This window comes from Sardina pilchardus, chromosome 4 (genome assembly GCF_963854185.1).
Source record: "Sardina pilchardus chromosome 4, fSarPil1.1, whole genome shotgun sequence".
Taxonomy (NCBI): Eukaryota; Metazoa; Chordata; class Actinopteri; order Clupeiformes; family Clupeidae; genus Sardina; species Sardina pilchardus.
The window spans coordinates 27,660,553-27,684,828 of record NC_084997.1 but is presented as its reverse complement, the minus strand read 5'-3'; the positions used below and the strand labels follow the sequence as shown (position 1 = coordinate 27,684,828).

At 42.6% G+C, this 24,276-nt stretch overlaps 3 protein-coding genes across 3 annotated transcripts in view; 1 reads left to right on the top strand and 2 right to left on the bottom strand.

Moving 5' to 3' along the window:
- Positions 1–1,702: 1,702 nt before the first annotated feature.
- On the bottom strand, positions 1,703–8,745 carry LOC134078736 (E3 ubiquitin-protein ligase TRIM35-like). The gene is made up of 6 exons (XM_062534862.1): positions 8,272–8,745; positions 6,610–6,705; positions 6,288–6,518; positions 3,735–3,757; positions 3,534–3,652; positions 1,703–2,686 (listed from the first exon to the last, which is right to left on the bottom strand). Exons 1-6 carry the CDS (start codon positions 8,662–8,664, stop codon positions 2,028–2,030), a joined length of 1,521 nt encoding a protein of 506 aa, XP_062390846.1. The 5' UTR covers positions 8,665–8,745; the 3' UTR covers positions 1,703–2,027.
- Positions 8,746–11,584: 2,839 nt separating this feature from the next.
- On the top strand, positions 11,585–15,450 carry LOC134077870 (E3 ubiquitin-protein ligase TRIM35-like). Its single transcript, XM_062533509.1, has 6 exons — positions 11,585–12,134; positions 12,699–12,794; positions 12,891–13,121; positions 13,861–13,883; positions 13,969–14,087; positions 14,514–15,450. The coding sequence occupies exons 1-6, from the start codon at positions 11,766–11,768 to the stop codon at positions 15,026–15,028; spliced, it is 1,353 nt and encodes a 450-aa protein (XP_062389493.1). The 5' UTR covers positions 11,585–11,765; the 3' UTR covers positions 15,029–15,450.
- A 250-nt stretch (positions 15,451–15,700) lies between these two features.
- The window catches only part of fn1a (fibronectin 1a), a 47,512-nt gene continuing 38,936 nt past the window's right edge, over positions 15,701–24,276 (bottom strand). Inside the window, exons 35-46 of the mRNA XM_062534856.1 lie at positions 24,107–24,194; positions 23,575–23,754; positions 23,166–23,255; positions 22,605–22,793; positions 22,048–22,137; positions 20,713–21,215; positions 20,156–20,294; positions 19,869–20,030; positions 18,792–18,917; positions 18,118–18,224; positions 17,351–17,464; positions 15,701–17,062 (exon numbers count right to left, since the gene is read on the bottom strand). Coding sequence (XP_062390840.1) covers positions 16,994–17,062; positions 17,351–17,464; positions 18,118–18,224; positions 18,792–18,917; positions 19,869–20,030; positions 20,156–20,294; positions 20,713–21,215; positions 22,048–22,137; positions 22,605–22,793; positions 23,166–23,255; positions 23,575–23,754; positions 24,107–24,194 — 1,857 coding nt within the window. The 3' untranslated portion in view covers positions 15,701–16,993. The remainder of the gene's footprint in view (positions 17,063–17,350; positions 17,465–18,117; positions 18,225–18,791; positions 18,918–19,868; positions 20,031–20,155; positions 20,295–20,712; positions 21,216–22,047; positions 22,138–22,604; positions 22,794–23,165; positions 23,256–23,574; positions 23,755–24,106; positions 24,195–24,276) is intronic.

Below are 24,276 nucleotides of genomic sequence, written 5' to 3'. Positions count from 1 at the left end.
CTTTCCCCATTCTCCCCAGATTCAACCTTGACACCAGCTCAGAGGCCTCAAGTGGAAAGAAACACATCACACAATCAATTGTAAATGTCTGTACAATGAGAAATTTGGTGGAACAGACCAAAATGGTGGCCTGGCACTTTTCTTTAGTTTCACGCAAAGTGCCCTATTAGGTTAGCTTTAGCTAACAGGCCATCATTTCGATTGTGCCAAATGTTGTCATCGTTTTTTCTATGGATAGCAGCACTCAGTGATGTTAAACAACAGGGCTATGGCTCGATCGATGGCCAAATTATGCTTCAATTTGGAAAAAAATAAACAGGAGACCATTAATTGCGCTGGATGAGTGGCATTCCTTTTATTTGAAATAAAGTTTTAGTTTAACCCCATGGTCTCAGTCATCATTATGGATTAGCCTTAGAACTCCAGGGGATAAGTGGAAAAGCATTTCACAAAAAAACATTCATTTTACAGTAATTTCACAGTACTTCTAGTATGCAGGTTTTTTTTTTTTTTTACAGTAACTTACAATAAAGTATTGCAAAGCAAAGAAGTCACAGGATGTTGCCGTAAATGATACACAGTTGTATACAGAATTTATTCAGTTAAAAAAAATACAAAATGTCAATAAATTGTAACATTGACAAGATACTGTTTTTAGTTTACAGAAATGTATTGTAATTCATTGAACATTACTGTAATTTTACATGTGTTACCTGGCAACTTTATTGCCAGTAATTAACCGTAGATTTCACCTTTTTTGTTTACAGTAACACAGCCTGTCACTCAAACACTTCACATCTTCAGATGTACACTGAGTTCGCTGAATGCCATACTCACAGCTGCGGCATCGAAAAGTTTAAAATCAAAGGCTCTCAATCTATGAAGGACACATAGCCTGCTAGCATTGCTGATTTATATTTCAGTTGGCTTCAGTGTCGGTTTGTTATCAGTGTGAATGCCCTGTATAGGAGTTAATTTGGGCTATATGTTCTGATTATGGATAATTACAGGCGAGTTATTTTGAATGGATTTGTGGTCAAGGACCTTAATCATCTAATTTATTTTTTTCAGTGCTGAGTGTGAGAAAATGTTTGTCACTCCACTGAACAAAGATTTGAATCCTATGTTTGTATATGGCTGCATCTGATGTATCAGACATGAGACACAGGATACCTGTGTCATCAGAAAACATAATTAGCAGAAAACTTGTTAGCAGAGCTTCATGTGCATTCATCAATTTGTGTATGTGTAAATAATGTCAACAAATGTTATGGAGATCAGCATGTCTTTCCTGCAGGGTCTCCGCAGATCCTTAAAAAGTGTTTAAAATATATATGTTTTTTAAGGTCTTAAAATCTATCATATTTCACAAATTTTCGAAAGGTGGCATTAAATTTCATCTGGACAGCATTAAATTTGAAAGATACGTTATTGCAGTGCACACCCCTGTCTAACAAGACAGAAAATCCCAATTTCTATTCCCAATGTTTTATATTCCTCTTTATAGTCAACTTTAGCATGTGTTCCAATATTTATGGAGGGCACTGTATATATATACAGTATATATATATATATATATATATATATATATATATATATATTATATTGTGTTTCAAATAAAGAAACAAGCTTTTCTACACCTTACTGCTGTTAAAAAAATCACATGATATGAAATGTGAGAAAAAGATGACATTTTGGCGTTAAAGGTAATGCAATGAAAAATGTGGGTGCACCTACATTTTGTGCTATAGTGGACTAAGAAAAAGCTAGTCCGGACTCCTGACTTTTTTTGGACCGTGTTTAATTTGTCATTTGCAATTTAATTTGATTCTGCACTGTACATTATTTATAACAGTATTATTAGTATTGAGAAGGCAGTTGCCTGACATGCACTCTATGTTGGTAAAATATGCACTGACTATTTGCACTGTTGCTCAACTAGCTTACAGTGTAGTTATTATATCATTTTGCCGTGGTAATGGTCTTCATTTTTATTCTTAGAGGTCTTAAAAAGGTCTTAAAAGTCATTAAATTTGTTGATCAACAATCTGCAGATACCTTGTCCAGCGGGAGTCTGGCAGTATTTGTCTGAGCTGCTCTACTATTACTGAGGCTTTCACTGGCAAGACCTCCAGTCGAGAGGTTGTTTTAAAATATGGAAACACTTTCACCTGATCATATAAACTTCTATGTATACTTTTCTGTGTCCCTGTGAAAATCTGAAAAGTGCAGAGATGTTTAATATTCAATGGATCATAGAATGACACCTCTCTTCCGTTCACATGCACTCTAATCTTCGTTGGCTGTGGGTTCTCCTTGTGGCAATTATATGACTGTGTATGATTCATCCTTTGCAAACTTGCCCGACCTTGATCACAATGAACAAACCAGCATTCTTTTCTAGACATTCTGTCTAACAATTCAAGGGGACGTTTGTCAGACAAACATGTTCCTTCTCTCTGGGATGATTCTGTCATTACACCCACCTCCCAGCCTGTACTGTCTCCAACCATAACATCCCAGCAGTGAGTCCCTGAGTCAAAGCCCTCAGAGCCCAGGACACAGGGAAATGCTTTAAACCTCTCTGGGTTATCAGGAAGCTGCTGCCTCTTACATCTTATACTGGTCAGATCATCAGACAGGATGTAATCTGTGCTTGAGGTGTTGGGATCCAGAGTCACAGGAGCTGCAGGTAGAACATACACATTGCCAGAACACTGAGTGCCATGAATGACGTCCATTATTACAGTAGTAGGCCTACTGCTAAGATCTCTGAATTTTAAAGTCAAGAGATAAATTGATAATTAGTCAGAGAAGTGTAGATGTAAATTAGCCTGAGACTAGCTTTGAGTACAATCAGGGTTCCCACTCTAAGACCCAATTCACATCAAATATTCCCGACGCAACAAGACCGAGTTGCAGCGGTGTGAATTAAATGTTGCACGTAGTTGCAAGCTGTCGCACAGCATTCAACATGTTTAGTCGCATGTTGCAGGGTTTTAGAACGTTGAGGCTCGTCTTGTAGCAAAACTTTGGTCTAAACCCTAAATTAGTCAACTGTATAATTCCATGACTTTTCCCTGACAAAACCCCTGAATTTTCGTACAATAAACGACTAATGAATTCAGAGTAGCAGCGTGGAAATCAAGAATCTTTTACTTTTTTAGAGTAGGCGATAAATAAATGGGCATTGAATATTGAACTAAGTTGGGCTACACAAGCAAGCTGTAAAGCCAATTCTGTATGGCAATATCTGTATTAATGTATTGTGACAAGTAAATCTCAAACTGCTAAACAAAATTCCCTGACTGTCCATGTCTGAAATAGGCCTTCCAAAATTTCAGATATTCCAGATATTCCATGACCAGTGGGAACCCTGTACAATGCATCATTTGACAACATTATTTTTTATTGTACATTAGTGCATTCAAATGAAACAAACAAGCAAATAAATACATGACATATTTGTATTTACAGGTGACCTGGTATGTGTATGTTTGCCTGCAATAAGTTGACCCAAGTTGTATACTCACTGTACTGAGCAATCTTCTGCATCTTCTCCCAGACTCTGAACTTCAGGTTGCCCAGGTGTTTTGCCACATTGATCAGAGCTCCTGAAACCCTCTCTGGATCCTGCAGTGTGCACTGGGCTCTGGAATAACATTCAGGAGTCAGTTCTGCTGTGGGTTTGGGTTCAGAATCGAAGAGAAGAGATACAGGAGGCAGATTCTCACCTTTTCACTGTGCTCTTGTAGTTCTGAAAAATGAGGGAAATAGATGGATCATTGTTTTAATCAATTTCAATGTTCATATGTGCAATGTTCAGTGAGCCAATGTTCATAAAATATCTGTGTGTGTGTGTGTGTGTGTGTGTGTGTGTGTGTGTGTGTGTGTGTGTGTGTGTGTGTGTGTGTGTGTGTGTGTGTGTCTGGCTGGCTGTTTAACTGTTTCTTGAATTATCCATTGGATACTACTTTGCATAGTCTGTGTGATCCTTTGCACATGTCTTCAATTAGCAATTATGCATTATCCATCTGAGATACCACCTCTATTCTGTGTTGTTATTTTCAAGCACGGATCAAAGAGGCCAAATGCACATTGACTGTATAAGTGAGCGAAGTCAATGAGTTACAAGTCCAGGAAAAGTAAGGTCTGACCCAAACTAATAGCAATTTATTTTCACATTTTTATATTTCAAATGGTGATCTAAAAACCACAGAAAAATTCATGAAAATGAGAGTTGTTTCTATTCATTATCCTTCAGCAAATACTGTTACAGACAAATACAGACAAAACTGTACTTAGAGTGTTGTAGAATTAAGCAATAAGCCCCAAGAGGCCGTGGGTTATACTGTACCAGAGAGGGATAAAGCGGAGGATCTTTGACTGTACTGTATAATCAAACAGCTAAGGGGCGTTGTTAGGCACGACACGAAGCGGAGTGATTCAGCCAATCACAATCAAGGACCGGAACTATCCGTTTTAGAGTAAGCATTCTAAAGAATAAATATGACCCCATCTAACCCTAGAGCCCTAGCAGCTATTCGGTTGTTAAGTCGGACATCACGGACCCAGCAGCTATTTTGTGAAAATACGTTTATTAGCGCAGCCAGACGGGTTTTGCTACTTGTAAACTTTGTCATCACCACCTTCGTTTTAGCGGGTTTAAAACAAAATCGCTAAACTTTAACAAAGTAATCACTGTAGCTATGCAGCCAGATGATATATGAATGGGTAACGTCCAGGCTTCCGCGAAAAATATAGATTTGATTAGGTTGAGGCAACAAGTCCGTATAAGATGACAATTTTCTTAAAGGCTAGTCAGAATAGCAGAAAATAATAGTTTATTTTGGAGAATAACATGTGAGTTTGAAAGCCGTTGGACCCGGAAAACTATTTATTATCCCATTATTACATCATCACTTAAAAACCGATCTGTCAATGTTGAGGAACAACCTTTCATTTTCAGAGTTAGTAGGCCTACATTTCTCAGGCTTATTTGATGGGTTTGATGCAAAATATGCTTCTTTTTTACATGTTGTCCCTTTGAATCAATGAAAATGGTTGTTGAGTCTTTAAAAAGAGCCGGTGTGTTTTTGCGTATTTGAATATTATCGAACGCAATGCAAAACTAGAAAAGCACTCAGAGAGCACAGCTACCTCCGCCTGCCTTCTTCTTCCTAGGTTGTCATACATTTGAACCTAAACTATTCAGATCGCCACCACGTGGCCATACCATGCCATTACACCACTAAGCTAAATACATAAACGGCTCCGGAATCCCGACGGAATCACGGATCGCTCCCAAAATGTAAACGTTTCTTCCTTGAGTCATGCCATCCATTACTTTTAGAGTTATCTTGCTAACAGACAGACAGATAGACAGACAAACAAACAGACAGACAAACGCCGGTCCCAGATGAAAACATTTACCTCCTTGGCAGAGGTAAATAAAAAAAAAAGGAGCCCATTGAGCGATGCAAAAAAAAGGAGCAAACTTTGTTGTTTGTGGCAGTTTGGCCAGATATGAGTTAATAACAAATGATACAAACTCTGGAATAGTTGAATGTTTAATTAAATCTTCAGTGGGGTCCCTCATTTTGCATTGTGTTCAACACAAACTGACTTTTCTTTGAGAGGAGCTGGAAGGGTTACAGCTGTTACGAGTTCTTAAAGTGTAACTCTTGGACCAAAGGGTGAGATACATCAACTAAGTTGTGAAGACAGCACCAGCAAAAGCCAAAATTGCAAACAGTGGATTGGCCAGAGGCAGTAAGCAACGCTTTCAAAATAGCATTTTTTAACCACTAATATTGCTCAAAACAGCATCAAACCTTGTCAGTAGCTTGCTCTGGGTCCCTACACATAAAACTAAGCACAAACAATGTAGCTCGCAATCCGGAGTTTATTATAACAGAAGACTGCTAAGAACACTTACCAACTGGATTTACGAAGGAACGTGAAGATCCATGTCACAATTGCCTTAGGCTAGGATTTTCCCTCGAGAGGAGCTGGTAGTGTTCTTAACTTAACAGTCTTCTGTAATACACTTCGATTCGCAAACAGGTACATTGTTGGTGCTTTGTTTCGTGTGTAGAGAACCAGGCATTTGATTATAGGCCAACGTACTGTATAGGAGCAATGCCCTCCTAAGCAGATGATGTGCAATTTCGGGCAAAAAAATAAAAAAGGGGAGGTAAGCATATAAGGCTAATGAAGACCAAGTGGATCCCAGTTTCTTTAAGCAGGTCAAAACAATCGAGAAAAACTGTAACTGATAGTAATACCTGCAGGAATGTGACATCATCAGCTCCCATCTTCTCTGTTATGCTTCTGATGGTCTCTGAAAGAAATGAGATCTCTCTGTTCATCTTCTCAATCTTCTTCTTCATCATCTGAGTTTTCCGCACTTCTTCGTTCCATAGTGCAGCTATCACGGCTTTCTCTTCATCTTGTAGAAACTGGTGTAGTTTCTCAAAGTCCTGCATGATCTGCTTTTCTGTGTCTTGGACCTGAGTCTGGATAAACGTGTATTGGTTATTGTAAGTTATGTCACCATTAACACTCTTGTTAAGTCTTTCTGTGAGGTTTGAGGTATATCTTTCTCACCTCAATGTGCTCTGCTGTTTCAAGACAGTTTAACTTTGCCTTTTTAAAGGCCATCAGTTTTTTCCGTAAGAGTGGCAGTTTACTCTTCAGTTCCTCCTAGATTAATACAAACAAAATATTGTTGTGAGACATGAACTACAAGATGAACATCATATAAAACACAAAATTGAAAATTGTACACACACACACACACACACACAGACACTATATTTCCAATGGTCAAAAATTCCCATGAACACACTCCAAAAGCCTTCCCAGAATAATTGAAGCTGTTATAGCTGCAAAGGGTGTACCGACGTCATATTAAACCCTATGGATTATGTGATGTTCATAGGGGAATCAAGGCAGTTCAGCAAATACTTATGGCAATATAGTGTATATAATTACGCATACACTGTAGGAGTTCTTAAGGCTGACACAAATAAACTTCAGACATCAAGGTAATCTATCTTGCCACCATTTTAGATTTCATCAGACATACCAAAACATTTTCACAGGCCACAAATTGTGTATGTTCTTTTTTTTTTTTTTAAGTATATTTTTTTGCCCTTTTTGCCTTTATTATATAGGACAGTGAAGAGGTAGACAGGAAACAAGTGGGAGAGAGAGATGGGGTGGGATTGGGATATGACTGCAGGCCGGATTTGAACCCGGGTCCCCATGGGCACTCAAACCCATAAGTGGTACGGGAGCCGTAGCCTGCTGCGCCACAGCGCCACCAAATTGAGTATGTTCTTGATTAAATCTGGCACAGATCATCTTCAGGCCAAAAAAAAATCAAAAGCATTTGCCCCTGAAAGCAAATGGAAACTGGCAGAAAAGTCGCTAAACAGTGTCTTCTATTATGCATCCGTCTCGGAGGTCCGAGGTCAAACACAGGACATTGCCTAGCGACACGCAAAAGCACGGCCCCTTTCCTAAACTTGCCTGTTCGGCTGAACTCAGAGGAGACCGAGTGATGTTTCCAAGACTGATTCCAAGAAGAGGAGAGAAAGTGCAGGACTAAGTGGCAGTCATAATTTGTACCACTTTACGGTACATCTAGTTCCATCTCCTGCTCAAACAAAATGTGTGCCTGTCTAGTGTTGATTATGTGTTTACTTTGCAGGAAATTACTGTTATGCGGTTAATGGGATGCTGTGCAGATTTGGGAAGATAAGGTAGGCCCACTTGTGTGATGTGAAAACACACACAGGAGAATGCATCTCATTGTTGAGTAGCCTGATGGTGCAGGCACGCCAGCACAGGATGACTAACTTCCCCTTCTTCTTCCGCTACTGTCTGAACTTTTTCGCGGGGAATAGTATTGCATAATGAACATATGACTCAACATCTACCAATTGATTATTACAATGTGAAAAATATAGACACATAATTTACAGCATAGCTGAAAATATTCACAGAAATTAAGGACATATAACATAATGCAATCGTTAATGAATTAGTCCAATGAACGTTAATGAATTAGTCCAATGAATGAAACTCTACAAGAACAGTTTAGAAAGGTTAACAGGCCACTTGGCAGAAACCCTGAGGGAGAGTACAATAGCGAGAGTACAATATTGGTACAGTACGTGTGGCTGCAGAATGGGACATGTTTTTCTACAGTTAATATTAGTTATTTTCAAATATTAAAAAGTATATAATCATCTCAATACATACCTTGCTGTCAAGGGCTGCCTCATCTATAGGGTGGAACTTATGGCCAATGTGTTTTTTGGAGTCTCGACACACCACACACACAGGCTGTTTATCCTTCAGACAGAAGAGCTTGAGTTTCTCATTATGCAGATGGCAAAACACATCAGAGCCTGTTGCAGCTCTCTGATTTCTCTCCTGTAAGAACGCCACACACAGGGTCCTTAGAGCCAGGTTAGGTGGAGGGTCCATTGGACTTTGTTTCCGACAGACTGGACACTCTCTGGATTCTTTGGCTTCCCAGAACCGCTGCAGGCAGACTTTACACACACTGTGACTACACAACATGAGGACAGGATCCTTGTAGATGTCAAAGCACACAGGACAGGAATAGTCCTCTTCTGATTTTGAAGCCATTTCCTCCTAAATTTGACGCCTGACCAACTTTTCTTTTTCGTACCTGATCTTGAGAAACTGTTTTAGTCACATGTATCTCTGGCAAACTACCACATGATGAAAACACACTACGTAATATATAAATATTTTTCTGTAATCTGAACCTAATTATCTAACAGAGAACTGCAGATTCAAGTATCTCTTTGTTTCTCGCACTTGTCCTACTTCAGAGAGAGTCAGAGGGGCTCTAGTGACTAAAGAGAGGAAGCAAAGTTTCAGAGACAACCAACCTCGTTGCAGGAAGTGTGTCGTTAAAAAGGGATACATGATTCTAAGAGCTGTAAATGACAAGTTTCCTATGCTGCTTCCTCAATTTATGTTAGAATGTGCAGAACTTCACAAAAATTTAAAGGATACCAGCTTAATTTCTGCAGCTTTGTCTACAATGAAATATATACCAACAGATCATAGAGAATGTTAAAACAGATATCAATATAGGATTTATAAAATGATATTTATGTTTGATTTGCATTTAACTTTTCTAGTATGGGGGGGATGCATGTCCAAAGTATATTATGATTACACCCTTGCTTTGTTGACCAAAGGCCCAGTGGAGTTTAATGAGCAATGGGGTAGCATGCCCTTTTTATTGAAGACCAGACGCATCATTGTGTTCTGGATAATCTGAAAGGCTTTCAGGCTGTTAAGCCCGACTGGAGGGTGTTACACTAATTGAGTTGCGAGATGACCACACAGCCTGTATCAGGAATTGGTTAGCATTTTTTAGTCAAGAAAGCCCTGATGTTATAACACACTGCGCAAAGACACATCCAAACAACGTCTTTTTGCACGTCCAATTTTGGTCCCCTGAGGATGCAGACTTTTCCTGCACCTGTTTAAGATGTCCACATGATGTCCAAAAAAGTTACCTGGTCTGATGTTCAAATGTTGACCTGCATAGTGACGTCCAAGTGAGGTCATGGTTAGATGTTGTGTAGAGGTCCAGATTTGATCTTGGACCAACGGACGCCATATAGTGCATGTCCATCAGACGTCTAATGTTTGTTAGGAAAGTTAACGCTGTCAACATTGACAAGGACAGCTCACGGAATATCAGGCAAAAGGCATATGACATTTAGTACCTAATGAGTCTTTACTGTTATAAGTCTCCAGGGGCAGAAACCTGTCCTACAGGGGAGACCAGTGACATTAGGCTACCTGTACCCGAGCAGTGCTCTGCAATCAGAAACCTTTAAAGTTGTGTTGTATAGGGTAACGTTTTGATCAATGTTGCTGTCCAAGTACAACCACATAGCCAGTTCTATGCCTTCTGACTTGATTATCATGCATATTTGCCCATTAACGATTTAAAATTCATTCATTTACAACAGCCATTCCCGTTGTCCACGACGCTTAAAGCTTAAAAAGGTGATTTTCTCCTGTTCTGGCTTATCGTGATGGGAGAACCATGTCAACTTTGGATGCGGTTATCCAAGCGATAGTTTTTGTAGTACCCTCGATATACATATCGTTGGAAAGCTTAGTTTATGGCCTTTCATGTGAGCATAGGCACAATAATTTAATTTTGTACATTTTACCAAAGCAACTGGTTTTGCCTTGCGGGGTCACATTTTACATGAAGTTGCTTCGCTGACACCTTTATCCAAAGCAACTTACACCATTGAAGGTACAACAAGGGTTTAATAAAGTTACAGTAAATTACAAGTAGGTGCAAAGTTCGGTGCCACTGCAATATTGTTTAGTGCAGTAACTACTTTTATTTGGCGCCTGAGTCAAGTGGTGATTTTCTGTTACCATAGAAACTGTCTCGGCAAAACCACTTCTGAATTTGTGTCTTTTTGCCTGCATGGGAAAGTGATATTTTATCTAGTGATTTATTACATCTAGTAATTATAGTAGGCAATGTGTATTTGTGTTTCAGGCTCTGTCGTGTTGTTATTACTCTGTTTTAATTGGTTATTATTTAATCTCTCACTCTAACTCTGATATATTTAGCCACATCCCCCTACAGACATTGTTCTTCTGCTTGGTTCCATCACATGGATACAGTAGATCTGCAGAAGAGTGGATGGTGAGATGATGTGTTGACACTTTTATCCAAAGCACCACAAACTCACAAAGGCTGGAATGGATCCCGGGTTTGTGAGGTTGTCTGTCTGGTTGACAGTTTGTCCGATGATTCGCTCCACCGCACGTGCTTTGCTCCACCATACACCGCGTCACAGCCTCTTACCCCACACCCTGAGCCAAGATATGCACCTCTCACATACCTAAACAATGACTGCACAGACTCTCCAACTGTCACCTTTACTGTACAATGCCAAGATTAGCTAGAAAAACCTGTCTCACATACAGTACTCTCACGTACTGTATATAGGCTACAGTACAGATGTGATCCTGATACATTTGTCAAAGACACCCACGCTTTTAAACTTGGTCTGCTTTTTCTGACTACAGGGAATTCAAATCAACTCTTGCAAATCTGCCACAGGTGTACACTTGCACTATAAAGTTAAAGACTTTTCATTAGTCACTTTTTTTTTTTTTTTTTTCGTTTTAGATTTTTGTATTTAGTGTTTTGTGTTTAGATTTTAAAGTAATTCTGGAATATCCAAGTTTTGCCGTACAAGGTGAGTGCAACAGGTAGTGACAAATAGCTTTTATACCTGATGAGGTCTGAAACTTTCAGACTAAAATAAACATGAAAATCACATCATCGGTGACACCAGTGCCCAGACTGACAGGGCGAACAGGTTTCACAAAGATCCAAGTGCATTTCCATCCCACAAGCAACACTGACCAATAGACAGCCACCGTTTGCAGAACCACTCCCTCTAAGAAAAGAACCTTCTCTGACCTCTTAAGGTTGGTTTCCCATGCCACTCTAGTAGTTTTACAACGTGTGGTCTAGTAGTTTGAATGAACACTTTAGTCATTAATGTGTAACAGTTTCTATGAAAACAAGCTATAAGGAGCAGTTTTAGCTGACTGTTATATGGTTTGTGAGTTATAGATTAAACTTTCTGGATTTTGACTCGTGCTTATAAGAGGAGTTGATACCAGTGGATACAGGCAAAACTTCAAGGGAACTATCAGAGAAAATGGGCTCCAGAATTTTCTCAAAGGAGGATTTGTCCTGTCCAGTGTGCTGTGACTTCTACAAGGATCCTGTTCTTCTGACCTGTACTCATAGCATCTGCAAATCTTGCCTTAAAAAGTTCTGCGAAACCAAAGGATCCCGAGAATGTCCAGTCTGTAGGAGAAGGAACTCAAGGGATGAGTATCCCCTTAATCCGGTTCTAAAGAAGCTGTGTGAGAGTCGAAGAGAACCGTTCTGCAGTCTGCACCGTAAGGAACTTGAGCTCTTCTGTGAAGATGACACACAGCTTGTGTGTGTGCTGTGTCGTGACTCCAAACTGCATACGGAGCACAACTTCAGACCCATCAGTGAAGCTGCACTGGAGCGCAGGGTGAGAATTATGCTGCAATCAATGTGTTTGTGTCTATGATGCTACATACTGTATGCTGCAATCAATGTGTTTGTGTCTGTGATCCATTAGGTGGCATCATATCCGTACCGTAATTTCCCAACTATTAGCCGCGGCTTATACAGTACATTGAATTTGTTAAATTTCTTCAGTTATGAGGTTAATACACAGGGACAGTTAATATGGTATCAATATGGTTTTGTTTCTTTGAATAAAACACTGTCCTGCGGCTTATACACAATGCGGCTTAAATGTGGGAAATTACTGTAATTTGACATTACTGTATTGCATTTTATCCATAAATTTGTACATGCTATACAAAACAGATTATCCAGAAGTCTGTAGCCTACATATTATACATCAGAACTGTTGGAATTACACTCATTTATCTTGAGTGCAGTTGAAACCACTGTGTTCACAAAACACACACACACACACACACACACACACACACACACACACACACAGATAACACAAAAACATAGAAACACAGAAATGTTGACTCTCACTGCCTTCAAGTCCTTAATAATGGTGACCTTATTCTAGGAAAACCTGAAGGTCAAACTGCAGCCTTTACAGAGGAAGTTGGACAGCTTTGCTCAGGCTAAAACAGCCTGTGACGAAACTGCCCAATACATAAGAGTAAGACCTAAAACAAAACAATACTAAACAAAGAATCCTAACAAAGAATCCTATATCAACTAAGACACCATTGTGTGATGACATGTGGTGTTACAGGTGCAGGCCCAACACACAGAAAAACAGATCAAGGAGGAGTTTGAGAAGCTGTACCGGTTTCTACGAGAAGAAGAGGCAGCCAGGATAGCTGCACTGATGGAGGAAGAGAAGCAGAAGAGTAAGATGATGAAGGAGAAGATTGAGAACATGAACAGAGAGATCTCATCTCTTACAGACACAATCAGAGCCATAGAGGAGGAGATGGGAGCTGATGACATCCCATTCCTGCAGGTAAGGCTCGGGCTTGATGTTTCTTAGTCAATCTCTAACATTTGATCATGGAGTCTAGACAAAACATCATGAGATGACACACACACACACACACACACACACACACACACACACACACACACACACACACACGCTCACGCTCTCACACACACACTCACTCACTCACTCACTCACTCACTCACTCACTCACTCACTCACTCACTCACTCACTCACTCACACTCACACTCACACTCACACTCACACTCACACACACACACACACACACACACACACACACACACACACACACCCCAATTTACACCATTACAGTAGCTCACACTCGGTTGCATCCCAATAACCTTCCCAGCTCAGTCACAACCAGATCTTCACAAATTACAGAGACTAAGGGGAGTAACTAGGGTGTGTAAGTGTGTAGGTATACTGTAGGTGTGCCAGAACAAAACATCACCAAACTCAAACTAGTCTGGCAGGTGTCTGGTCCTCCAGCCTCAGAAAGGTCAAAGGTGAGGCTTACATTTTCTCCAGAAGGATCGGCACAAAACTTCTCTGGCACTGCCCCCATGTGGTGAAGCAATGAAAAGGCATGGGTCAAATCCAGACAGAATTGTACAATTAAATTACCCAATTTAAACAAACTCGCACACACATACACACACACACTTTACATGTTCTACAGAATTAAGATATCTAGAAGCTTTACCAAAGATGCTTAATCAATAAACCTTTTACATTTTACAGAACTACAAGAGCACAGTGGAAAGGTGAGTGGTTTCCCTCCTGTTTCTCTCTTCTTTGTGGTTCTGAACACAAACCCACAGCAGCACTGACTCCTGAATGTTATTCCAGATCCCAGTGCACACTGCAGGATCCAGAGACGGTTTCAGGAGCTCTGATCGATGTGGCAAAGCACCTGGGCAACCTGGAATTCAAAGTCTGGAAGAGAATGCAAGCCAGGGTCCAATACAGTGAGTATACCTTTAAAACACACATACTGTACACCCCCCCCCCCCCCCCACCCCACCCCCCACACACACACACACAGAGGTCTAGGCCCCACAGCAGAGGGACGTAAGCCCTGTTGGTGCAACCAGCTCCAGGTCTTTTGATTTCAACAATAAGAAAATTCATATTTAATCAATTTAATCTCATATAAACTGTAATGAGTCACAAAGGAAATTGAAGTACTAAGGATTTAAGTGTGTTCCTTTCCTGTATTGAAGACAAAATGGAGATGAATGAATAATCACAAGACAACCATCATTATCCTCATCATCTGCACCCTGCCTGAATATAATTGTGTGTGTGTGTGTGTGTGTGTGTGTGTGTGTGTGTGTGTGTGTGTGTGTGTGTGTGTGTGTGTGTGTGTGTGTGTGTGTGCGCTTTCCCTGTAGCTCCTGCGATTCTAGATCCCAACACTGCACACCCTCTACTGTTGCTGTCTGAAGACCTGACCAGCGTTAGACTCAGCGCCGAGCAGAAGCTTCCGGATAACCCCGAGAGATTTGACAGAAACCTCTGTGTGCTGGGCTGCATGGGCTTCAGCACAGGAAGCCACTGGTGGGACGTGGAGGTGAACGAATGCAAATCCTGGGAGTTGGGAGTGAAGACCGCGTCAGGCCAGAGGAAGGGGCACCACTCCCACACCAGTGGCGTCTGGAGGCTGGGTCACGTTAATGGTGAATACAAAGCTCTCTCCCCATCCCAGCCAGAGAGTCTCCTCACAGTGCAGCAGAAACCCAAGAGGGTCAGAGTGCATCTAAACTGGGATGGAGAACAGTCACAGCTGTCATTCTCTGACCCTGACAATAACACACACTTGCACACGTTCAAAAGCAATTTCACTGAGAGAGTGTTTCCATGCTTCCTTAGTTGGTCTCCCATGAAGATCATACCTATGAAAGTGTGACAGGGAGCTTTAGTTTGAATCCAAACACTGATACCTTGGCATGCATGTCGGGTACTCTATAATATGCAGTGATTAGAATTTTACAAATCAATTTTGCACTAAATACTTTTGAGGAGATAGAACAAAAAAGTATATTTATTATTACAATCTTAGTTAGTTGATGATAATGTGTATCTTGTTAAGTTTCAAATGTTATGGTTACAAAATACTTAGGCCTTGTCTGGCATGGGGAAAATGTCAATTCATCTTCAGCTGTGTTCTTATTTTTGCGACAGTGGAAGTATTGGAGTGTGACTATCTGTTACAAAAATGTAAGATAAGACATGCTCCAAACTTCCACCACACATTAAATGCATTACTTTCTGTCATGTAATCTGGTAAAATAAAATTCACTAAACAAACGATGATCTTCTCATAGCTTCCATAGCCATCAACAGGGTGTGAAGAAGACAAGGAAGGAAGGTTTTCTCAGCCTTTGGAACAATGGATGAATTGTTGCTGATAATAGGCACACAATGTAATCTGAAAACTGCTGCCCTGAATTAACAATACAATTGATCTCAGCTGGTATTCTGTCTATAATGGAGCAGAATCGAAATTTCTAAGTGACCCCAAACAACTTGAATTTGTTTTAAAAAGTGATAAAATTCAATCACGCCAAGAAAGTATTTTTTGTAAAACTTTATTAAAAAGGATTTTAAGTCCACAGTAGTTTAGACTTTGGCACCTACAATATAAAAAAGTGTACACCCCAAGATTTGCATTCCAACAAAAAATGCTAAACATATATTGGGATAAATAAAAACAAGTAAAAACCAAAAACAAATAAAAAACATGAAATCAATTTTAACAACAAATACAATAACACAAAACCAAGTCAATATCAGTTGAGTGTCTCTACTTAGTTCATCCATCAATAAAACCACAGTGCTTTCCGCTGTTGCCGGGTAAAAAAAATAAACAAACAAACAAACAAACAAAACAAAAAACAGGACTACTTTTGAAATATGATCAATCAAATTGTAGAGAAATTAATACCAGCTGCCATTGAGGCATCAAGACTAGCATGTTAAGTCAGTGCTCGATTTTGAAGACTCTTTTTATATTCTTGACATCAAAGTCTATATTCTATCATCTGGCCAGTAAAGGGGTCTTAGAGGCTGCTTGGGCCCGTACTGGGGGATGGGTTGAGGAGATGACTAATCTTTGACTAAAACACTGAAGTGGGAGTTTAATTTTGCTTTTAATAGTAATCATCACTTCTCCACGCTTGCACTCTGTCATCATGGAAAATGAACATCCTTCAGCTGACCAATCCTCAGAGAGGGAATACTGTAAGGCACTAAATTAAACTTCACTGCATAGGTCAGTTGTGCATTCTCGTTCTCGATTGGCCGCTTCAGGGGATGGGGCGGGGCCTGGAGGGTGTGGGTGTGAGGGGGAAACCCAGCAGGTGAATAACGATACTTCTTACACAGGAAGTGATGATGATGCAACAGGATGTGATGTAGTAGGGCCTCCTACTACAAAAGGCAGGTGTGTAAAATAAGGTGCAGCAGGATAAAGATGGCGGTGATCTGGTTTAAGCCATAAACTAGAACCAGAAAGGAAGACGTAAAGATTTTAGTCCAGTTCCCATCTCGGCTCCCTAGACCCACCAGCCAAACCTTCACTATTCCTAGGTAATGTACTAACTACAGTACAAAACAGGCCTGACACACTTAAACAAGGGTACTGCAGAGGGTGTCGGCCATCTTGTTTCCCAACTATCCAGTTTCTCCAGAAGTCAGGACTTTGTGATGGTGAGGAGATGAAAACCGAGGTCATGCACACCATGTACTGTAGGCTGCTTTAGGGAGCTGGGATGGGGTACTGTTCTTTTTCTTTAGAGGAGGGGTGGATGGGGGCAAACTTCCTTCACATATAGGCTCACCACAAAGTTAGCAGTGGAGGGAGAGAGGGACACTATTCGGTTGGGCTTTGGGCATCTGCCAGCAGGTCTGGTCTCAGGCATTCAATAGGGCACTGGATATTCTGTGGGAGGGAAAGAGGAGAGGCATTGGTATTAATGGATCACTGATTGTAAACGCGTTTGAACTATTCATTTTGCAAATGTGTGGTTATTATTTGGACTTGCTTGCACTTTTAGAGGCACCTTGCAAGCTGCTAGTCATGTACAAGTAATCTTCTCTCTTGCATCAATATAATGTGATTCACTTATCAGGAGAAAGTGTGCATTTTTGAAGCCTGATGTATTAACAGACTAAAAAAAAACAAATCTAGCGGGAGTTTCTGGAAAGGTCCTTGGAGCTGAGCACTCACCAGTTTGCGTAGGGCGTTCTCTCTGTAGCGGTCGAAGGCATCTGTGTGGATGGGCTGCAGCAGGTCGGCGTCTATATCAGCGCCAGGGCGACGGCAGTTCTCACACCTCCAGCCCTGTAGGGGGCAGTACCCGGTTTACATAAGCAACATACGGTACACACAGACGTGATGGCAGTTGCAAACACGTATAGCAAAAAAAGTGCAGTAGTAACCCTATATAAACCCATATAATTCATCAGGAGTATAATAGGAGCTGAAACTAAAATGATATTAAAACACACACACACACACACACACACACACACACACACACACACACACACACACACACACACACACACACACACACACACACACACACACACACACACACACACACACACACACACACACACACACACACACACACACACACACACACACAAGTGCAGTAGTAACCCTATATAAACCCATATAATTCATCAGGAGTATAATAGGAGCTGAAACTAAAATGATATTAAAACACACACACACACACACACACACACACACACACACACAAGTGCAGTAGTAACCCTATATAAACCCATATAATTCATCAGGAGTATAATAGGAGCTGAAACTAAAATGATATTAAAACACACACACACACACACACACACACACACACACACACACACACACACACACACACACACACACACACACACACACACACACACACACACACACACACACACACACACACACACACACACACACACACACACACACACACACACACACACCTGCTGTCCTCCATAGCAAGTGCAGGTGCAGATGGCTCCCAGGTACTCCTTCTGCCACTGATTTCCCACCTGGTACATCTTTCCGTCATCGTAACACGTGGACTCATCTACAGTGCAGAACAGAAAGCAAGTGGGCTTAATGTTCCCAGCCTCCACCATTACGCCTTTGAGCACGCCCTTGTAATATAAACGACATGTAAGCCGCTTTTGGATAGAAGCGTCTGCTAAGTGAATGAAGGCGAATGTAAATGAGATGTAATATTGAGGACATATAATGTTTAAGTGATGTTAAGGATGATCTTGCTCTTTCTTTAGTTTTTGACCTCTAGCTTCTGTGGTATGAGAGTTAAACCAGTTATACAGTAGCTGCAATGCTAACACAGCAGATTGTCTATAAACCGTAATTTCCCAACTATTAGCTGTGGCTTATTGATTTTGCAAAATGTCTTCAGCTATGAGGTTAATACACGGAGGCAGTTAATATGGCAATAATATGGTTTTGTTTCTTTTAACTGGCATAAACCACTGTCCTGCGGCTTATACACAATGTGGCTAATACACAGACATTGACTGTAGTTATAGGAACTGCGGTCAAAGGACCTCAATAATACACAGGAAATGACTGTATATGTCTCATTATAAGTACAACATGACTAAGGCAGGTGGGGACTTACGTGGTTCGCACTTGAACTCTCCTTTGCCGTTGCCAAGGCAGGTGCAGCTCATCATGTGACCGTTCTCGGCGTGACGGTCCCACTTCTGACCGATGCGATAGTTATTTCCGTTGTCATGGCACCACTCTGTTTGGGGGGAGGGGGTAAAAGTAGGAGGTGGGAGATTTAGAGATCAAAAGGTCAGTCTTTCATCTATTATAAAACTTAGGGGACAGCCAGCCAGTTAGCTCCGGTCATCACAACACAGGATAACAACAGAGGAACCAGACAACAAAAAACATGGCGAGGACATACATATATTTGACATTTATTGGTCTTATTAAAGGTGCAGTGCCTGGATTGGATCTCAAAGGGGGAGAGAAAAAGGTTGAGATTGTTCAATTCATCCCTCATTCACACAGAATCATGGAGCAAGTGGCCCTATGACCTTTCCACACTGACACACGCATCAAAGGTGACCTTCAGGGCTTTGGTGTCGTCGGGTTATCGGCTGACAACACAAACCTGAGGTGTTGAGCGTACGTGACCTCCTCTGCTTTTCCCCCAGACAGGAGACGACCCCGGGGCAGATCTGGGTCTCATGTGGCCCAGATCCGCTCCGGAGTTGGCCTCCAGCTGGCAGCCATGTTTGAGGATCACAACAGTACAAACATGGCACAGAGGAGCTAGCATGGGCAGCTACATTGCTAAACTATGTGTGATCACTACAGACCTTTCAATCTGAAATAAACTATACCTACTGTATATGATCTTTACATTATCCATAGTGGGCTCATCTCGTCATGATCAATTGTAATTAATTTAGTCTACATTTACATTACTAGCCCACAGTATTTGAAGTATTTCCTGCTACACTGCCCATGCCAGAAAAGCGCCGCTGCTAGTGTGTTTGGAGGTGTTAAGAAGTATGCTACCCCAGTTAGCAGCAGACTCTGCGGTGACTTTAACGCCGTAATGGCCACGGGTAGCCTACGGCCCAGATGTGGCTCTGTTGCGGCAGAGTCGGCCGCTAACGTCACGGGGTTAGCATAGCATAGCGTAGCGTAGCATTAGCTTCATTCATTCAATCGCACTCACTGGATGAATCACATCGGAAATGACCGCTGCCCAGGCCCAGGCACCTGCACCAGAGCTTGAAGCCCGTCTCCGACATGCGCTCCCACTCCTCGCCCACCTCGTGGTACGTGGCCGTGAACGTGTCGTAGCACGCGTCCCTGCTCACCGGGACCGACCCTGGAACTGAACATAAGAGAATATGGGCTTAAAGAAATGCAGAAAAAAAAACAATGAGAAGGATTATTGCCACCTCAGGGCCACCGTAGTCTACTAAAGTCTTTCAACTAGGCAGGTAAAAGTTACGCTACCAGTGTTGCCGACGGTGATGACCTTCTCCATGACGGTGTGTTTGTCGACCCCGTCCAGGGCCTCCACCAGCACGTTGTAGGACGCCCCGGGGGTCAGGCCGATCAGGGTGGCGCTGTTAGAGGAGCCGGGCAGACGCATCTGCAAGATATGGGGACATGTATGCTTTACACGTTTTGAATTTAAAAAATACAAATAACAATCAGTTACTGACACAGTGTTCAATGTGTGGCACCTGACAGAGTCTGTGAGTGTGTGTGTGTGTGTGTGTGTGTGTGTGTGTATTTGTGAATAAATAATGTATATTGCAAATATTGCTGCTAGATAGTGTGTGTGTGTGTGAGAGAGAAAGAGAGAGTATACTGTATGTGTATAAATATTGTATAGAACTAGTGTGTATGTGCGTATGTGTGTGTATGTGTGTGAGAAAGAGAGAGAGTGTACTGTATGCGTATAAATATTGTATATACTGTAACTAGTGTGTATGTGCGTACTGTATGTGTGTGTGTGTGTGTGTGTGCGTGTGTGCGTGTGTGTGTGTGTGTCTTCATCTCCTCACCTGGAAGGTCTTCTCGGTGGTCTCCACCAGGGGACTGCAGGTGACCACGTACTCGTCCGTGTTGCCCGCCGCCGCCGGCTGCCAGGTGATGGTGGTGTGCGTCTGCGCCTCCTGGGGCGTCCAGCCCGTCTCGTTGTCGGGGAAGCCGAACGCCGCCAGGCCCGGCAGGGGCCCCTCGCTGACCCTCACCACGGGCACACGCACGCCGTCGGGCCCCGGCCGCGGGATGTAGACCAGGGGCTCGCGCTGGTGCGGCCCCAGGACGTGGCCCTGCTCGTTGGGGCCCAGGCTCTGGTACTCGGTGTAGATGTGCTGGCCCTGCTGGCCGAGGGTGTCGCGGTTGTTGTTGGGCCCCACCAGGTGCACGTGGTTGCTGTCGAAGCTGTTGGCGCCCTCGTCCTCCTCCTCCTCCTCCTCGGGGACGTCCAGGCCGGAGGTGCCGGGCCGGTGGGGGGGCAGCGGCGGCAGCAGCTGAGGCACCAGCAGGGGAGGGGACTCCAGCTCTGGAGGAGCAGGACCATGGAGGGGAGGAGGAGGAGGAGGAGGAGGAGGAGGAGGAGAGGGGGAGAGGGGGAGAGGGGGGGAGGGGGAGCCAGCGTGTTAGAGAGAGAGAGAGAGAGAGAGAGAGAGAGAGAGAGAGAGATACATAGAGAGAGAAAGAGAAAGAAAAAAGAAGGAAAAAGAAAGAAAGATAGAGAGTCAGGGAAGAAGTAATGAAACAAAAAGAGATAGAGAAAGGTGAAGAAAAGAGGAGAATAAAGAGAAAGAAGGATAGAGAGAGAAAGGATAGAGAAAGAAAAGATAGAGAAAGGATACAAATAGTTAATGTTAAGATGCTATAGCATGACCTGGTCAGCAGAGGGAGCCCTCTGTGAGTAAATTATAGCAAAGCTTAGCTGGCCTGTCATTTTGAGTCATGGATGGAATTTCAACCTAAATGCGATTTAGTGTGTTTACTTTTGAACTGCCATGTTCAAAAAGCAGTGCATGATAGCAAAAAGCACCAAAAAGCTGAGATTAGCTTCAGCATTAATGGATAGCCCAACAATGTTCATCACTTCTAAAAGACAAGACCGATGAAATATACACCATTCCTGAGACATATGGCACATGTAACTAAAAAAAAAAAATGGGAGAATACTTCTATACAGACCTACAGACCTACAGACCTACAGGAAGTAGAATACTTCTATATGGACATACAGGAAGCGAGTACTTATGGGAGAATATACTTCTATAAAGTGAGTACTTATGAGAGCATACCTCTTTAGAAGCACAGGAAGTGAGTACTTATGGGAGAATACTTCTATAGTCGCACAGAAAGTGAGTACTTACGGGTTGTGGCTTTGCCCATGAGATGTGTGCTCCTCTGGGAGTTCTGAAGAGCCACGATCTTGATGATGTACTCGGTGCCTGGTTTCAAACCTGTAAACAACAACAAATCATCAATGATTCAGTAAACAGCTTAGTCTGTTGACTGATATGTCAGACACACATAAATGGACAATGAATGAATACGAGAGTGAGAGTGTGTGAGAGTGAGACATAAGAGGAGGATGGAAAGAACTAGAACAGAGGAAAGTAAGAAAGCAAAGAAAGGAAGAAAAAAGGAAAGAAGAAGATCAACAATTGGGCAAGCAAAGTGTCATACTGAGATCTACTGAAGACAGACACAACACAACACAACACAACACAACACAACACAACACAACACAACACAAGACAAGACAAGACAAGACAAGACAAGACAAGACAAGACAAGACAAGACAAGACAAGACAAGACAAGACAAGACAAGACAAGACAAGACAAGACAAGACAAGACAAGACAAGACAACACAAGACAAGACAACACAAGACAAGACAAGACAACACAACACACACACGGCGTACCGGTGATGGTGGCGACGGAGCGGGAGGAGGGCACCCTGGGCAGCAGCTCCCTGGGCACGCCGCCCGCCTGCTCGTAGGTGATGTAGTAGCCGGTGATGGGGCTGCGCGGGGGCTCCCAGCTGAAGGAGATGGCGCTCGGCATCAGGGACGTGAAGCGGATGTTGGTGGGGGGGCTGAGCACAGGCTTGGCTGGAGAAGGGGGGAGGGGGGGTGTTGAGAAAGAGAGAGGGGGAGAGAGAGAGAGAGAGAGAGAGAGAGAGAGAGACAGAGAGAGAGAGGGGGGAGAGAGAGAGAAAGAGAGAAAGAGGGAGAGATTGAGAAATAGAGAAAGAGAGTAATTATTTGCTTTTGCTTTGTTAATAATAATTCGCTATCACTATTTATTAATTTAAAAAAAAATGATTTGGTCATTTTGCCATTTGTGTTGTTACAGTCATGCTTTCAAATTGAAATTGGGTATGTATGTGTGTGTGTGTGTGTGTGTGTGTGTGTGTGTGTGTGTGTGTGTGTGTGTGTGTGTGTGTGTGTGTGTGTGTGTGTGTGTGTGTGTTGGATACTTACTGGTGGTGGCGGTCAGGCGGAAGGGTTCGCTGCGTCCGTTCCCACTGAGGGTGTAGATGTTAATGTTGTAGGTGGTGCCCGGCTGCAGGCCTGAGAGGACAAACACATGCTCCCGGTTACCATGGAGATGCTCTAGGAAATGTAAACAAGTCAGGAAGTCCTGCAGTCGCCGTCTTACACCTGGACACTAATGGTTTTCATCTGTGATGGGAGTGTGTGTGTGTGTGTGTGTGTGTGTGTGTATGTGTGTGTGTGTTTAAATTTCAATTTAATTTCACTTATAGAGCAGCAAAACATTACACATGTCTCATGGCGCTTTACAGAGTGTTAAACATTCAGAGAGAGCCCATGAGTAACAGGGGCGAATTGGAGATACATACAGTATAGGAAGAAACCTGTGTGTGTATACCTGTGATGGTGTATCCGCGTGCGTCTGGGGGGATGGACCTCTGGATGGTGCTCTCCCCCTCGGTGCTGGGGATGGCCTCCACCAGGAAGCCAGAGATGGCGTCGGTCTTGGAGCGCCACGTCAGGCTGATGGACGAGTCCTTGACGTTGGCGATGCGCACGCGTCGAGGAGGACTGATGTCTGGCGAGGAGAAGGACACGGTGACCGGGTCAGTGCTGTTGCTGTGTGTGTGTGTGTGTGTGTGTGTGTGTGTGTGTGTGTGTGAGAGAGAGAGTATGTGTGTGTAGTGTGTGTGCATGTGTGTGAGAGAGTATGTGTGTGTAATGTGTGTGTGTGAGAGAGTATGTGTGTGTAGTGTGTTTGAGTGTGTGTGTGTAGTGTGTGTGTGTGTGTGTGTAGTGTGTGTGAGTGTGTGTGTGTAGTGTGTGTGTGTGTGTGTGTAGTGTGTGTGTGTGTGTGTGTGTGTGTGTGTTTGTGTGTGTGTGTGTGTGTGTGTGTGAAGATGAGAGGAGGTGTGCTTTAAATGACTCACTGTCCAGAGTGCTGATCTCTCCTTTCAGAGGACGGCTGGTGAGGGAGTTCTTCAGAGCATACACATGGACTTCATAGGCAGTAGCCACCTACACACACACACACACACACACACACACACACACACACACACACAGAAAAGGACCGTTGAGACACATTGACGGTACACTC